Source organism: Drosophila virilis, chromosome 5, assembly GCF_030788295.1.
Source record: "Drosophila virilis strain 15010-1051.87 chromosome 5, Dvir_AGI_RSII-ME, whole genome shotgun sequence".
In the NCBI taxonomy this organism is placed as follows: Eukaryota; Metazoa; Arthropoda; class Insecta; order Diptera; family Drosophilidae; genus Drosophila; species Drosophila virilis.
The window spans coordinates 11,125,571-11,142,023 of NC_091547.1; the positions used below are offsets into that span (position 1 = coordinate 11,125,571).

General features: G+C 43.0%; 2 protein-coding genes across 4 annotated transcripts; one reads left to right on the forward strand and one right to left on the reverse strand.

The window, feature by feature from the left end:
- Nucleotides 1–1,576: 1,576 nt before the first annotated feature.
- Nucleotides 1,577–9,843, reverse strand: egr (TNF superfamily member 12 eiger). Of its 3 annotated transcripts, none has more exons than XM_032436152.2 (7): nucleotides 9,097–9,843; nucleotides 5,003–5,128; nucleotides 3,691–4,070; nucleotides 3,510–3,611; nucleotides 2,578–2,669; nucleotides 2,347–2,475; nucleotides 1,577–2,289 (listed from the first exon to the last, which is right to left on the reverse strand). In XM_032436152.2, exons 1-7 carry the CDS (start codon nucleotides 9,268–9,270, stop codon nucleotides 1,922–1,924), a joined length of 1,371 nt encoding a protein of 456 aa, XP_032292043.1. In that variant the 5' UTR covers nucleotides 9,271–9,843; the 3' UTR covers nucleotides 1,577–1,921. The 3 variants fall into 3 exon arrangements, with proteins under 3 accessions (XP_032292043.1, XP_032292044.1, XP_002050430.3); XM_032436153.2 differs by having other exon boundaries at nucleotides 2,347–2,457; nucleotides 3,510–3,617; nucleotides 9,097–9,842; XM_002050394.4 differs by having other exon boundaries at nucleotides 3,510–3,617; nucleotides 9,097–9,842.
- Nucleotides 9,844–11,950: 2,107 nt separating this feature from the next.
- LOC6625914 (BOS complex subunit NOMO1) lies at nucleotides 11,951–16,448 on the forward strand. The gene is made up of 6 exons (XM_002050393.4): nucleotides 11,951–12,132; nucleotides 12,200–12,746; nucleotides 13,095–13,977; nucleotides 14,034–14,212; nucleotides 14,275–15,239; nucleotides 15,304–16,448. Exons 1-6 carry the CDS (start codon nucleotides 11,984–11,986, stop codon nucleotides 16,181–16,183), a joined length of 3,603 nt encoding a protein of 1,200 aa, XP_002050429.1. The 5' UTR covers nucleotides 11,951–11,983; the 3' UTR covers nucleotides 16,184–16,448.
- The last annotated feature ends 5 nt before the right edge of the window (nucleotides 16,449–16,453 follow it).

Here is a 16,453-nt window from a genome sequence, read left to right on the forward strand (position 1 = left end):
CGTACCATGTGGATCATGTCGGTCCAATAGAACAGACAAGTAAAAACTATAACTATATTCTAGTGATAGTCGATGCGTTTTCAAAATTTGTTTGGCTCTATCCAACAAAAAATACCACCGCAGAAGGAGTTGTAGATCGACTAAGACGGCAGGCAGCAGTGTTTGGAAATCCTAAGCGCATAATATCAGATAGGGGTGCAGCTTTCGTTTCAAACCTGTTCAAGGAGTACTGTGAAACAGAAGGTATACAGCATCTTACGATAGCTACAGGAGTTCCAAGAGGAAACGGCCAGGTAGAACGTATACACAAAATCGTAATACCAATGTTGTCTAAACTATGTCGTGAAAATCCTTGTAGCTGGTATAAGCATATTGATATCGTTCAACAAACAATCAACAGTACGCCGCCAAGAAGCACTAAAGTTTCACCGTTTAGATTGTTGACTGGTGTGGAGATGAAACTTAAAAGAATATCGGACTTGCAAGAACTATTAGAAGAAGCTGCTATAGAGGAGCTAAGTAACGAAAGAGAAGAAGTTCGTAAAGAAGCGCGGCAAAATATAGCAAAAATACAGCAGGAAAACCGAAAATCTTTTAATAAACATCGCAAAAAAGAGTCCAATTATAAAATAAACGAACTTGTAGCCATTAAGAGAACACAGTATGGTACTGGTTTAAAATTGAAACCTAAATTCTTTGGTCCATATAAAATAGTAAAGATTCAAAACCATGGTAGATATGACGTAGAAAAGGTAGGCGACCACGAAGGTCCAGGGAAAACTACAACTGTAGCAGAATACATGAAAAAATGGGAGCCAAATGCTAATTTAACAGAAGAGTCGTCATTCGGGTCGAATGAAGAGTCAGGATGGCCGAGTGTAGGAGTTGGAAACAGAACTAGGAGTGGTCGAACTTACAATCAGTTAAATTAAACAGGCGAGTATAATGTTGGCATTATACTCATTTGGTAATATAAAATCACTTATCATATGCAACCCTGCTATGGATATTTAATCAACGATAGATTTATCGATAAAAATACAAGAAGGAGAAGCTCAGTTGTAAGCTAGAAGAGTCAATGAAAAGATGTGTTCGCTGTTGCTCGTTGTCTTTGAAATACATGTCGGAAAATGTACAATAATCATAAGTTTACGCTTGTTCACCAATTTCTCTAAATAAAATAATATGAACATAAAGAACTCAAGTGCTTGTGAAGGCCATCGAATGGTCATCCCTACATCTATCATCTAGATGTGGGCCTATGATCCAAAAGCTGAGTTGTCTGAGTCTCGCATTTACTTTGAGCTGCTTGAACAATGAGAGGAACCTTGAACAAATTCTTGATCAGGAAATACTGGTCCATCCTATTGTATGGCTCCCATACATATGACACTTGGGGTTTTCCTGATGTACAGTAATGTTATGCTGCTTCTTGAGTGTCCTTGTTATAACCCATATTCCATGTAATGAATCCGATAATTGTTCTTTAAATCTTGCAATTACCCATTTTCGATCTATACATATAGATTCAGGTATACCCAGTTCTCATAGTCAACGAAATGAATCCAAGAATATATATTATTTTATTTACTTCGGTCGATTCGAATCATAAGATACTCCACCTCACCGGAGAATATCTATTATTTGATTGACTTCTTTTATTATGGCAATTCTCATACAGAATTTGAATTAATCGTATATATACAAAATAAATATGGTATTATAAGCATGTTCATGTTAGAGTCGTGTTTATGAATATAAGTTTGTGTAAATAGAATGTTACTAAAGCTAGCCCTAAATTAGTCGTCTACTTTGCTGTATGCGTATGCGTATGCGTATTCGTATTTGTATTTGTATTTGTATTATTGAGTAGTCGCAACTACTAAAGCTTAAATTCTCTTCAGATTCCCGTGTAGCGCATCTAGATCTTGATGATGCCAAAGTAGCTGCGATTGCTGATATCCCTCAGCATGACATTGCGATCTCGATGGATGTCGCGCAGATGTATCGATTCCTCCTTCTGCAGCTGGATCAGGCCGCTCGTGTGGCACGTATGTATCTTATCGATATGCGTCGGCACCGTGTTCAGGCACTGCAGGAAGGCGTTGTGCCCGTGGAAGATGATGAAGCCGTTCTGATCGTGTGTATTATTATAGCAGATCTGGGCATATACATAGTAGAGGCCCGGCTGATGCACGGTCAGTATGCCGTTGTTGACGCTGAAATGCTGCTGCCACTGATTGTCGCTGCTGGCGGTGGCATGCCCCATATACATGTCCCCCTCATAAGCTGCCCAAACACACAGAAATTAGTCTCAAGCCACATTTGGACAATAGTTCTACTCACAGTGGAGCCGAATGGGCGCCTGGTGATGCGGCACCTTCCGATTCAAATGGAAATGGGCTGCTACCGTGAGAGATCCCCCGCCGCCGGGCGCATTGTAATCGGCGGATTTCGCTGAAACAGGAGATTCGCCTGTGAATTAACAAACGCACATGGATGATGCAATAGTTTTGATGGTACAAGCATTGCCAATTCAACTGTTATTAAACAATATAGAAAAAAATCAATGCCCACCTTTGCGCACCAGAAGACGTTGACGGCCCTGACGCACTCGTGGACGCTGCCGGCGCAGCTGCTGCACAGTGGTGCTATCAGAGGTAACAGCGCTATGGAAAAGATTAAATAAAATATGTTTTAGTACTATCTGGTATAAGTTGGCTTTGCAGGGTTTAAGTCTTATTCTTGTGTTTATCCTGGCAGTAGGTGACTCTGCGAATCGCAATTCAATGCAAAGAACAACTATTGTGAATGAAGTGAGAGCGAACGAGAATTCAAATGACCGCTGCTTGCATGCCATTGGTCCAAGCACATTTGATCCCGTTGTAAGCGGGCATTATGCATATTGTCAGCGCAGGAGCTTCAACAGTTGTGCGAGCTCTCTCTCTCTCTCTCTCTCTCTTGTAACTAGTATTGCTGAGAATGTCAGTCAATTTAGTCGGCGCGCGTCTGTCCAGCTGATCGGTCGCATCCTCTGCGCGTATATGGGTAATTGTTTTCTTACAAACGTGCGTAATTAGTCTTCCTCTAGTTCTATGCATTTAAACATGCATGTGCGTGCGTGTTGGTATTTTATTGAAGTTGACAACGGATAATCGAGCTCAAGTATAGGCATTCAAGTAGTCTTCCTCTTGTGCTTTGAAGTTGCCATGAGAACTTAATACGCGTACAGAGAGCGTGGGAGCGCAAGAGAGAGAGAGCTATGAAGCTTTTTTTAATCGGATAATTGAGCTCATGTATAAGTTCTCTTATACGATATACAGATCAAGTTAAGTTTACTTGTTTGTTTTGCTCTTATACCAAACGCAGACTTCTACGCATTGAGGAATGTGTGTTAAAGCCAATCGGGAATGAAGGTATATATATATTTGTATTCGCTTGCAGGTAACATCGTTTGACTGCGAATGGATACTCTTTTTTTTTTTGGAAATTGAACCCTTGTCACCTACCTCTTGTTTATCTGCGGATCTGTTTGGCTTTGGTTGTTTTGAATCTGTGCCAGATCGTTGCTCTGCAGCTCATTGCGCAACTCCGCAATGGAGCGAGTTTTTCTGTTTCTAGATAGAATTCTGATGTTAGAGAGAGAACTGAATGGGAGAGGGGATGGGGGGAAGCTGGCGAAACACTTACCGTTCCTTCTTCTTTTTGGAATCATTATAGCTGGTGAAATCGTCAAAGACATTATCATCATTGGAGGCCGCCGAGGTGGAGCCGGAGGCGGCGGCGGAGTCGGAGACGGATGCAGCTGTTTCGGTGCCATCTTGGATGCCCTGGACTGTCGTGCGAGTGTGGTCCGTTTCCTGTTTTATCAAATCCAGATACTCATCGTAATCGGTGCGCTCATTGCCCGCATCCTCATCCTCGTCGTCGTCTTCATCCACGTTCGCACTATCGACCCAGCTGCCGACGTCGTCCTCATCATCATCATCATCGTCGTCATCCTCATTGTCGTCCTCCTCGCCCTCGAGGTCGTCCAGCTTGTTGGGATCATGAATGAGCAGGTTCGTATACTGCAATGCAAAGTGGATGCCATAAGATTTTGGGTCAATCACTTGGCCACAAGTACGTGACTTGTGCTGATGATGATGATGCTGCCAGGTCCCCAGAGCTTGCGCATTTCTCAAATACATATTTGTATATTTATTTTTTTTTTTTTCTTCATATTTAAAAATACGCGCACTCATTTAAAGAATACTTTTTCATCTCTTTTGGCTTCGGCTTTAATTGCCGGCGCCTGCCCCAACTCTCTAGAGAATCGTAATGGGGCGACGCTATACATAAATATATATACATATATATATATATACCTATATATAAGCATTATGTATTACACTTATACTTCTAGAGATTGGCTCACATATACATGGGTAAATCTTGAATCTTGAAGCGATCTGTGCCATTGATGAGATCACATCAGATCAGATCGGATCAGATCAGTCAACACAAAGTCCATAATTATTTCTCTTTAGGTTATTTCTTTTAACAAGACAATAATACATATAGAGTCCATATGGCAATTGCCTTGAAGGCCGATTGTTCAGCCTAAAGATTGAAATGGATTTTCGTGTGAAAGATCTTCGAAAAGATCTGCCAGCTAGCACATAAATTGTGCTAAGAACAAGAACAAAGTCAATTAAATCTTAATTGAGTGTTTTATCTAGGTCTTAGGCAGACCTATGTGATTTATGTGCAGGTGATTTGTCAAATATATATGCCCATTAATAAATTTGCAGAGTGATCAACTAGCTGTTCTCACACAAATAAACATATATCACAAGGCGAACATTTCGTAAAGAATTTCTCAGACATTTTAATTTGAGCACGTATATCTATAAATACAAGTGTCCCATATAGTTTTTTCTTTCATATTTAACGTGACGCAACAGTAAATATTAATAGATAATAATATTATTTATTTTGAGTTTGTCAGACTGGCACTCACCTCCTTTTGGAATTCCGCCAAGTCCTCCAGATAATTAATGCCCAGCCTCTGCCGCAAACTGTCCACTTCCCGCCGCAGACTGGCCAGATCCGTGTCCAACTGTTGCACCCGTATCGTCTGCCAGATCTGCAAGAGAGAGATAGGGAGATAGAGAGAGAGAGAGAGAGAGAGAGAGAGAGAGTTCTTTAATCATATATATATATATGTGCCATATAGATCTGCGTCATAAATAATCCATGTGTGTGTCTGTCTATGAGATCACTTGACTATAGCCACACACACACACACACACACACACACACACACACACACACACACGTGTTTATTCATGTGTTTATTCTCCATCAAGCAAAGGGAAGTCATTAAAGAGCCTAATGTAAACATATCGCAATATATGTAAACGTTTTCTTGGTCAATTCAAAATGAAATTAAATAAAATATAAAACAACAACGAAAAGCTGGGAAAACGATGAAAGATATTCTTTTAAAGCAAAATCAATTTCATACGAATTAAATTCAACGCGATAAGCATTTATTTGTTTTTTTTTTTTTTTGAGTCATTTTGCGCTTATCTTCAGCTTCGTACACAATTATTGTAATGAGCCTTAATTGGGGCGATAGACGGTGCTAAAACAAACACATCCAATAATCCCAAGCAGCGAACTTTGACACCCCTCCGAGAAGAAGAAGAAGGAGAAGAAGAAGAGCGGGCTAACCCCGCGACAAGCAACGAAAGATTTCGTCGCACTCAGCAGAGAAACAAATAATCACGCTTCACCTCAACATGCTCGACTGGGCAATACTCTGCATAAGTCGAAAAGAACTGTGACATGCTCGACTAGGCAATACTCTGTATAAGTTAAAACGTGTCACGCTTGGCTCCAACATGCTCGACTAGCTAATACTCTGTATAAGTCGAAAAGAGTCATAAAGTAAACTCGATCAACTGTGACATGCTCGACTAGGCAATACTCTGTATAAGTTAAAAAGAGTCACGCTTCACCTCAACATGCTCGACTAGGCAATACGCTGTCAAACTAAAACCCACACAGAAACCCAATATTAACATAAATCCTTCGTAATTAGAACAAATCGGAACTACCCTATGTGATTGGCTGTACATGAGCGGGGTATTGCTCAAAATAGAGTCTACCGCCGTCGAGGCGCGTAATCTTTTTAATGGATCATTAACATTCTGTGCGAACAGCCGCAACTTTCGACGCGTTGCTCAATACGAGTCTGTCAGCGCCTTTTCCTATCATTATTTTCTATATACGTTGTGCTTCTTTCTTTCTTTTATTTCGTCTTTGCCCAAAGGCGGCACCCCAAAAAAAAAGAAGCAAATGTATAAAAACATAAAATAAACCCAATGTCCGCCGGTTATTACAGGCCGCAGGCGGCTTGCTCCACGCTAAGCTCCAGCCGAGTCGAGTCGAGTCGAAACTAGTACTCAAAATTCTCGCAGACATGTGTACTGAGTTCTTTTGATGAGTGTGTGAATAAATTATGAAACTTGTTTACCAAATTATTGAATTAAGCTTTCGCATTGATCGTGAAAAGAGACCAACATGTGGCAGGGATAGGAGCGTAGTCGAGGCACAAGGCCATTGTCGTGGGTACACTGAGAGAAAGGTACGTGTCACTTTGAGCATAACCGAAAGTATTGACTCAAATTTTGAAACCTATTAAAAATGGATAGTTAGGGTATGTTTTTGTGGAAGCGAATGTGACAGGCAAAAGAAAGTATCTCTGACCCCATAAAGTGTATATATTCTTGATCCGTCTGTCCGTCCGTCCGATCTCAGAACCTATAACAGCTAAAGACTTGAAATTTGGAACCTAGATGCTCGAGTATCCGCGCAGTACGAGCTTGTTTTCGATAATCGATAACTGGCACCGTTTCCAAGCAATCGATAAAATTCGATATCGAAATCATGTTTTTGAGAAAATCTCTTAGGTTTTAAGAGTTAGGGTCAGCAAACTTGACAATAAGTTTTTAGAAAAGTTTACACAGATCAAGTATCAGTCATTTTATAGCTACCCCCTCCCCCTGGCCTAGTTGCGAGAATCTTCAGGGTATCTCCTAGTCGGGCACACCCGACTAGAGCACTTTTTCGTGCTATACTACGGATCACAAGTAACTACAAAAGTGATTTATAATAAAATATAAATTCTCAATTGATTTGTGGCCTTTTTCGCTCAGTGCATTTGCCACTTAGATCTTCGATTTCATTTGCCGCTCACTTGCGGCAATCTGTGGCTGCTGCTGCTCCATTTGTAAACACTTAAGGTTCACTTTGTCCCCACATATTATGACAGCCTTGTGGATTATACCAAAATGTAAACGAGTTTCCCATTAGGCCCCTACATAAATCTTGCTGGTAGCCGACGTAATGCAATAACGAAACATTAAAAACACACACAAAACTTTGTGTTTCCACTTTCACCACCGCTGATGAGGGTCACTCCCCCTCCCCCTCCCCCTCCACACCACTCACCCCTGCACTGCCCTGGTCAGCTACCAATCGGTCTTTTGTGCTGCGACTCGGAAATTGAATAAAAATCTTAACAAAGATTTATGTGGCTTTGCAGCCAAAGTCGAAACGCTTATAAGTCAATTGACAATTGACAATTGTACGATTTCCGTTTCAGAAACCCACTGCAAAGGGCATGCGAACTCAGCGAATGAAATGCAAAATGCGCAGTCAAAGTTGATCCAACAAAAGACGACTGTTTTTTTTTTCTTGTATTTTCTTTTCTTCAGATTAAAATGCAGCAATGCAAATTTAATACTATTCCGCGATAGTAGAGCAAACAGCTATCGGAATACGGGCTAAATATGTGAACTTCTCTCTCTCTCTCTGTCTCTCTCTCTTTCTCTTCTTCTTCTTCGCAGCAGCAGCATCTGAGCTCAGAGTCTTATGTGCTATATAGTTCTTATATAAAGTTGCGAAGGCATTTATCGAGTGTGACATATAAATGGTTAAACCCACAGATAAACCTCGAAATATCAACTGGACTTTATAGGAAATAGATTGCGTGGTAAACCCAGGCTGCTCTAGTCGAGTGTTTTCGCTTAGCAGATACCCTGTAAACAGCAACGAGTTATCTTCACTCTGGCCTCGCGTTCAGACAGACAAACAAAGATACATGGCTCTGCTTTATGGAATTGCCTTCCGCTGTCATTTGCTCAACTACCTTATACCCTGTAATTTTCGCTCTCTATAATTCCATACGAAGGAGAGCAAGGACGCATTGAAAACATTCGAAAAAGTTTGTAAAATAAAGAATTGCCCTACTTAAACTACCCACCTATCGACTACTCGGCGAATGAGAATTGCGAGTCGATCATATATTTTGCTGATTACGCATATTTTTGCTGCTCTTCTTCTCTATTTGACCCCCTACCATCCCCCCTGCCCCCTCTCCGTGTCAGACTTAAATGTAGTATTAAGTATTTTCCAGTTCTGTTTATTTTTTTGAAATAAACAAAACTAAACAAATCTTTTGAAAAAACACACGCTACCACTTGAACTTCAAACAGTTCCCATGTTTATGGCAAGAAGAAGATGAAGATGATGATGATGAACAAGAAGAAGAAGACGATGATCTATAAGCAGCCAGTCGCCAGCTAGTCTGTGTCTCGGCTGATCATCAGCTTGTTGGGTTTTATGATCATCATTAGGAAACGATTTGGTTAAAGACACGCTTCAATTTGGATCCGAAGCCGAACTGAGACGGGTTTTATTTTTGATTTTTGTCTATCTATCTATCTGTAGATATCTTTTGTTTATAGAGGGGCGGTGGGGGGGATTTGTTTAGGTGTAGCTTGTGCCAAATTATAGTTTATACAACCGGAATGGCTGTCGGTCACGCATCGTAAAATATGCTTTATATGCTCGATTTGAATTTGAATTATTTTTTTAAACAATTATAGCTAAACATTAACTTTTTGACAGCTACGCACGTTGGTGTCGTAGGTTACTTAGTTTGATTAAACCCAACGCGATTCGATGTTTGGTGATAAGCGAGTGAAATGGAATTTCCGATTGGGGCACTAAATTTAAAGTGCATGTTAAATTGTAAATACCAACCGTTAAAATGAGGATGCCGGCGACCAGAACGAGTGCAACAATGCTCAAGATAATCGGTATGAGCTGTCTGGTTTTCCTCTTCGAGCCCGAGTGCGTTACGCCCGATTGCTTGGCCGGAAAATTATTAACGGCACTCGTCGGTGTTATAAATGGTTTAAGTGTCTCCGCTGTCATAATTGATATCTGGCAATTAGTCAAGCGTCGAGCGTCAAGCGATGCGTCTAGGACCGGATAGAACTCGATGGAATGTTGTCAGCTACTGTCAACTGCAGCAGCAGCTGTCAAGTGCACTTAAAGCTCTCTCTCTCTCTCTCTCTCGCTCGCTCGCTCGCTCACTCGCTCGAGCGCAACAACAACTTGCAATGCACTCACTCGCACACTTAGCCCTTGCAGATTTTTCCTGCACAATTTGCTGTTTTTTTTTTTTTTCTTTTTTTTTCGTTTCTTTCTTTTTTTAGTTATACTTTTTAATTGGCTTGCAATTTACTGAACAAAATTGCGAAATAAACGAGTTTTTGCACTAGAAAATCTTTGGAACACTCGCAAGTTGAGATTCTTTTTATTATCAGTTGTTGTAGCGCGTTTCGATAAAATATCTTGTCGAAATGTTGTTCGTTTTTTTTTTTTTTTTATTTAGCTAAAGAACACTGCGCGTGTTGGCTGCTTTTTATGCCCAAGATACTGTTTGCTGCTGGCACGCACGCGCTCTAGATACGTCTGTTAGCGTCTGCGATTCGCGTTCAACTGACTGCTGACTCGGCGTCTGCGTTGCTGCCTTGAGCGGCGCCGCAGCAGCGGGAGAGACTGTGATTGGCACGCGCTCTCCGCTTGGGCATATGAGCGCAGCGTATTGCCAATTATTTTGGCAAGCGCTGTGGGGTGTCGCTGCCGCTGCCGCTGTCTCTGCCGCTGTCTCTGCCTGGACTTGCAGCGATCGCTGTTTAAGCTGCTGGGAACAGATCCGTGAGAGAACACATGTGCGTATGCCGCAGTGGAGGGTGCGTATGCGTGTGTGTGTGTGTATGTTTGTGTGTGTCTGCGCTAACATTTCTTTTATGCTGCGTTTTGACTTTTGCGCAGTTTTTAAACGCGTTCACAATGATGAAAAGGGTATATTGGCTTTATAGTATATTCGCATGTGTCAAAAATGTATTCTCTTTATGAATTTATGGCTTAATTGAACAAGCTGATTGTTAAGCTTTTCTAAGCGTTTTCTGTTTTAAGCGAATCTTAAACTGGGAACAGTTATTATGCAGTCGCTTACACCCGTCTGCAATATGCTCACTTGCTTTTTATCTAGTTTAGGGTATACTATTTTCTTCATATTTTGGTTTGGTTTAACTTTTCGTAGGTTTTTGGTTTTGCCCAGAGGGGGGTTGGAATCAAAGTCCATCGATTGTTGTGTGACATGTGCTGCACTCGACACAAAAAAAAAAAAAAAAACACACCCCGAAAAATGGTCTCATGTGACTTTAGGCGATAATACAAATTGCACATTGTGGAGACATAGCCCTACGGGTGCACACAACTGCTTAATGGGCATATTAAAATTGAAATATTTAAGCGAATGAATTTTAGAAATAAATACGCCAAACGCTGATATTGTATATATGCATATACTTATGTACATATGTATGGGCGATAAGGCCTAATGAGCTAGGGGCATTTCATTAAAATGATATTTATAATTACTTAGTTAATGCGGATTTCTATGACACGCCGGCTTATCTGGCAAATGGACTTGTTTTCCTTTTCCCTTTGTCATCGCAGAGAATTCCGTTTCTAATAATACCCGATCATAAAACTAATGTGTTATGCTACCGTCTCGACAAATTGTCTGCCTGCCAGACATTTCAAATAAATGGACTTAAGGCAGATCCGTGCATTTGCATTGTCGTCTGTGGCCGGCTAATTAGTTTTGAATTGATGGCGGCGACAGGTAAGCGCTGCCAGGTAGAAATCGACCAGGCCAAAGGGAAGCCGTGCGCATTAAAATGGCGCCCAGCATGTGACAGCTGACAGTTTGGTCACTTCCGGAAACCGTATCCGATAGCTGTATCGGACGCACTTCGTCGAGCGGAGAACGTGGCGGGGGGCGGGGCAAAGTCAAAGTCAATGTCAGCAATTGATGTTGCATACTTCAGACGTTCCGTACAATTGCTCGTTTATAGCTAACAGTTATGGGGCTTTGTGTGTACTTTTTTCCAATATTGTACACATATATATATATATGTATATGTATATAGTGTAGATCATATGTTCGCCTTTTATTGGCCACCATTTATCGCGCAGGCATCGGTCAAAATTTATAGGCAGAGGGCAATCCGCAGCTCAACGATGCTTGAAATGAATTTCTTGCGAACGACTTTCGCGTCTGTCGCGCTCTATCTGTATCTGTGTGTGTGTGTGTGTGTGTGTGCCTGGCAGATCGTTTAACCATATACTCTATGCAGTGGGGGACGAGGGGGGGGGGGGGGGTGATAGCGCGCACTTGTTGCTGTTGCGCTGTATCGCAGTTGAGCGTAATTAAAATTCGTTGCGATAATTAATATCTGACATGCTTATTTCTCCAGCAATCAAATGATTTCAATGTCAATACATTATGTGTAGACATCTTTATATCAGCTAGACAGTCTTTGTACATACATATGATTCATATACATATATTGCTAATGTCTATTGAAATTCAAATTCTTAACTGACAAAATTTAGTTGAGTTAGTTCATTATTCACCACACGTAAATTTGTTGTGCACCTAATCGAAATCGATATAAACTATCGCCAGCCCTGAGGTTGTGGTTGCAATATATCGATATCGCTGCTAATCAAACCTGTGCGCCAACAGCTCTGCACTTCCAGCTGGCAGCGTAAAGTTGAATGAGAAAAAATGAGGTCGGCAAGTCTGTTTTCCGGCTTTATATTAATTTTAATTAATATAATTAGTAAAACAAACGCACAGTCGAACGAAGTGATCGGCTGTGGTGGTTTCATTAAAAGCCATGCCGATATTGACTTCTCCAAGGTGGAAATAAAACTGTACGTAAAGTGAGATTTTCATAAATAATTTCATAAATGACTGATAAGATTTTTACTCTGGCTGCAGCTTAACCAAACAGGGCTCGCTAAAAGATAAAACCGACTGCTCACCCTCGAATGGCTACTATTTTCTGCCCATCTACGACAAGGGCGAGTATCTGCTGACCATTGCCCCGCCGCCCGGCTGGAGCTTTGAGCCCGAACACGTTGAGCTCAACTTCGATGGCAAGAATGACGTGTGCAGTCAGGGCAAAGACGTTAATTTCGTATTCAAGGGCTTTGGCATCACCGGCAAAGTGGTTCTTGCCACTGGCGGCGGTGCACGTGACGTAGATGTTGAGCTTAAGTCAGAGCAGGGCGAGACTCGACGCACCAAAACGGACATCAATGGCATCTTCTTCTTTACGCCCATCATACCCGGCAAATATGTGGTAAGCGCCACACACGCCAGGTGGCATTTTGCCAAGGCGGAGCATAATGTGGTCGTGGTCAGCGGCAACACGGAACTGCCGGAGAACTCGCTAGTGGTCTCTGGTTTCGATATCAATGGACGCTTCGATGTCAGCACCCAGCTGCCAGCCAATATTGCTGTGGTGCTCTACAAGAAAAAGGGCGTAAGTAGCTGATCGGTTGAATATTTATAAAAATTTTTGTCCCAAAGAATACGCCATATTTAGATAGATATGTATGTATAAACCAAATTTACTTTATATTTTAACGTGCCCCATTTCGATGCGAATTAAAAATAACGTATTTTTAGTTGTTGCCCTCCTACGCGATTCTCATCAATTCAAGGTAGTCCTACAATTTTCACGCCTTGTTTACAAGTATTATTTGTTCTCTTTTCTATGCATGTTTGCATGTATGTATATATGTACAGATTTAAAATTTAAATGCTGCCCTTCTATGCAATTCTCACGAATTATAGTATCTAATATATATTCTCTACTTTCTACCCACAGCAAAATCTTCAGCCCAAGTGCGCGACAATCCCCAATGCGCCCTCTAATAAGCTAAACAATGAGTACGAAAGTGCTGCCGCTTGTTATGTGCTGGCGGAGAAGGGCGAATACAGCTTCAAGGATGTGCCCACTGGCAAATATTTGTTGCAGGCCGTCAATGAGAATCAGAACTTGAAATTGCATCTCACGCCCAAATTCTTGGAAGTGGAGTTGGGCAAGGACACGCTACAGCTGAAGGAGCAGTTCTCGATTAGCGGCTTCACTGTCACGGGTCAGGTGCTGAGCTCCGCTGGCGGCGCACCACTTAAATCCGCCGTAGTGAAGGTGAACAACGAAAAGGTATCCGAGACGGACGCCACGGGCAGCTACACGCTGGAGAACATTAAAGCCAGCAGCTACAACATTGAAGTCGAATACCCGCAACTGCAATTTGAGCCGCTGCAGGTGAAGACGCAGATTTCCTCGCCCACATTGCCCACAATTGTGCCCGCTGCTTATGAAGTGTGCGGCAAAGTTGTCTCGCCCAAATCTTATGTGGTGGGCATCACAAAAACCGGCTCCACCTTTCACACCACCACCACGACGAGGGCAGAGAGCGGCGTCTGGTGCGCCTTTCTGCCCGCTGGCAAATACAACGTGGAAGTGCTCACTACGGATGCGGACAAATCAAACGGCATTCAATTCTTCCCTGTGCAGCAGAGGGCCGAAGTGCTCGATGCTCCTGTCAATGGCATAACCTTCTCACAGCTGCGCGCCACCATACGTGGCGAGCTGCAATGCTTGCCGGATGCCACAGCCACCTGCACAGCGGCTGAGGTAACGCTGCAGGGTCTGGACGCCACCGGCCAGCCAACGGACAACAAATGGAAGGCCAGAGCGCATCGTATGTATGCAAATAAAATATGTATTCCTAGGCTAACACATATCTCTTGCTTTCAGGTGGAAAGTATACCTTTAAGGATGTGCTGCCTGGGCCCTATGAAATTACAATTCCACAGGGAAATCTATGCTATGAATCTACGCGTGTCTTTCTAAATGTCGCCGCTGCGGAAGAGAATGCGCCGCCTTTGATACACAAGGGCTACGAGGTGTCCATCATTTCTAGCCATCGCGCTCTGGTAGATGATACATGTTAATCCCCTGGCAGAGCTTAGTTCTATATTATCTAACCATTTTGTAGATGCGATACGTTCACGTGACAGGACCCTCTGAGCCCAAGGCACCAGTTGAGACGCTCAAAATCCTCTCGGGCGTCAATACGTTCTGCGTCTCCAAATACGGCAGCTATGATTTTAAGTTGGAGGGCTGTCACATTTATGATGATTCGCTGCCCAGTAAATTCATCACACCTGAACCAGATCAGCTGCAAACGTTGATTGTCAATGCCATTGCACACAAGACGGGCGTGCGTGTCCTGTCCCCAGAACCAAATGCCGATTCCCTCAGACTTGCTGTGGAATCGGAAACACTTGGCAGGCAAATTATAGTGCCCACAGCTGAATCACATAAAGTGGATGGAAAATACGCATATCGCTATGAAACATATCTTAAACCAGATGAAGTCCTCAACATAAAGCCGTTGAGCGATGTGCTGCTCTTTAGCCCACAGCATCAGCAGGTGGTGGGCAGCAGTGATTGCGTGGACATTGCTTTCAATTTTGTGGCCACACGCGGGCTCATATTGCGCGGCAAAGTCGTGCCTGCCATTAAGGATGCCAAGATAACGCTCAGCTTTCCCGAGCAGCCGGCACGTGAATCGATTGAGACGCTCACCTCGATTACGGGCGAATTCAAATTCGGGCCCATCGACGATTCGCTGAAATTCGAGCTCAACGCTGAGAAGGAGTCGTATGTGTTCAGCGAGTACAATCGCCAGTCGAATTCGTTTAGTGCACACAAGCTCTGCGAGATTGAGGTCAAGGTGCAGGACGATGCCGGCCAGCCGCTCAGCGGTGTATTACTCTCACTTAGCGGCGGCGAAAGCTATCGCAAGAATTTGGTCGCCGGCGACGATGGTGCCATCAATTTCCATTCGCTATCGCCATCGCAGTACTTTTTGCGGCCCATGATGAAGGAGTACAAGTTTGAGCCCAATTCCAAAATGATTGACATCAAGGATGGCGAAACCGTGCAGGTCACCCTAACGTAAGTCCCATCGGCACCTTTTAGACCCATGTCTCCAGCTCTAATTCGTTTATCCTTTTTGCAGTGGCAAGCGATTTGCCTATTCCATCTTTGGCCAGATCACATCCCTTAATGGTGAGCCCTTTGGAGAGGTCAATGTGCAGGCCACCGCCACGGAGAGCTGCCAGCACCAGGTAGAGGAAGCGACCAGTGAGAATAATGGCCAATATCGCATACGCGGCCTACAGCCCGGCTGCACGTATACGGTGCGGGTTGTGACGGACGATGAAAAAGTAGATCGATCCATACCAGAAAATCATACGATCACTGTCGGCAATGAGGATGTGCGCAACATTAATCTGATTGCCATTAATCCCATAAAGATTGTGGACATTACGGCCCGCATTGTGGCCTCGCACAACGACTTCTACAAGACGCTGCGAATTGTGATGTACAGACATGGCGCCTCCGATTCGCCTGTGTTCTCGCAGCGCGTGGCCTCGCCGTTGAATCCCAAGGCTAGCTTTAATCCCGGCATCATGGTGTATTTCCCGCGTATACCGCGCGACGGCAAGAGCTATGTGGTGGAGCTGCAATCGACGCTGTCGGACAAGACGTACTCGTACAAGCTGCCCTCGTTCAGCTTTGTTGCCGACAGATGCTCCGTCTATACGAAGCTGGAATTCAATGCGGAGGTGCGCGCAACTGAAGCAGATCTCAATCAGAATTCCATATCTGCGCTGGTGCTCATTGCGCTGGTGGCCATTGCCTTCTTCAAGCAGGACTTGGCTGTGAATTTCCTCAGCTTCGTGTGGACCAAGCTGAGCGACCTTGTCGCCGACTTGACGCAGCAGCAAAAGGGCAAGACTAGCGTCAGAAAAAATGAGCCCATTAATCAGCGAGAGATCGAGCAAATGGCCGATCAGATAAATGCCATCAAAAAGAGAAAGGTCAAAAAGATCTAGTCCAGTCCAGGCCTAAGACTTTAGTCACCATCGGTATTCGGTAATTGTTTTCTTTCTATTTAGTTTTTCTTTTTACTCTTTCCTTGCTGAAGTAGGAGATTTGCGCCTTGAGTGAAAATTAAGCATTTGTTTAATTGCATTTTCCGGAACAAATAATCGTATAAATGTTTTGTTTAATAGCTGAGGCAAGTTTATTATGTGCATGTTTAGTTTCATTCATCACTCTTATAGCTAAAATAAATAATTAAATAAATAAATAAATACACGGCC

What these genes read in the sequence shown, in the direction of transcription:
- egr (XM_002050394.4), bottom strand. Translation starts at nt 9,270, where the DNA reads ATGACAGCGGAGACACTTAAACCATTTATAACACCGACGAGTGCCGTT. An exon ending in ACGTCTTCTGGTGCGCAAAG is followed by an intron (nt 2,476 to 2,577) that starts GTGGGCATTGAT and finishes GTTAATTCACAG; the next exon opens with GCGAATCTCCTGTTTCAGCG. An exon ending in GGCGCCCATTCGGCTCCACT is followed by an intron (nt 2,290 to 2,346) that starts GTGAGTAGAACT and finishes GTGTTTGGGCAG; the next exon opens with CTTATGAGGGGGACATGTAT.
- LOC6625914 (XM_002050393.4), top strand. Translation starts at nt 11,984, where the DNA reads ATGAGGTCGGCAAGTCTGTTTTCCGGCTTTATATTAATTTTAATTAAT. An exon ending in TCCAAGGTGGAAATAAAACT is followed by an intron (nt 12,133 to 12,199) that starts GTACGTAAAGTG and finishes CTCTGGCTGCAG; the next exon opens with CTTAACCAAACAGGGCTCGC. An exon ending in ATGGAAGGCCAGAGCGCATC is followed by an intron (nt 13,978 to 14,033) that starts GTATGTATGCAA and finishes TCTTGCTTTCAG; the next exon opens with GTGGAAAGTATACCTTTAAG.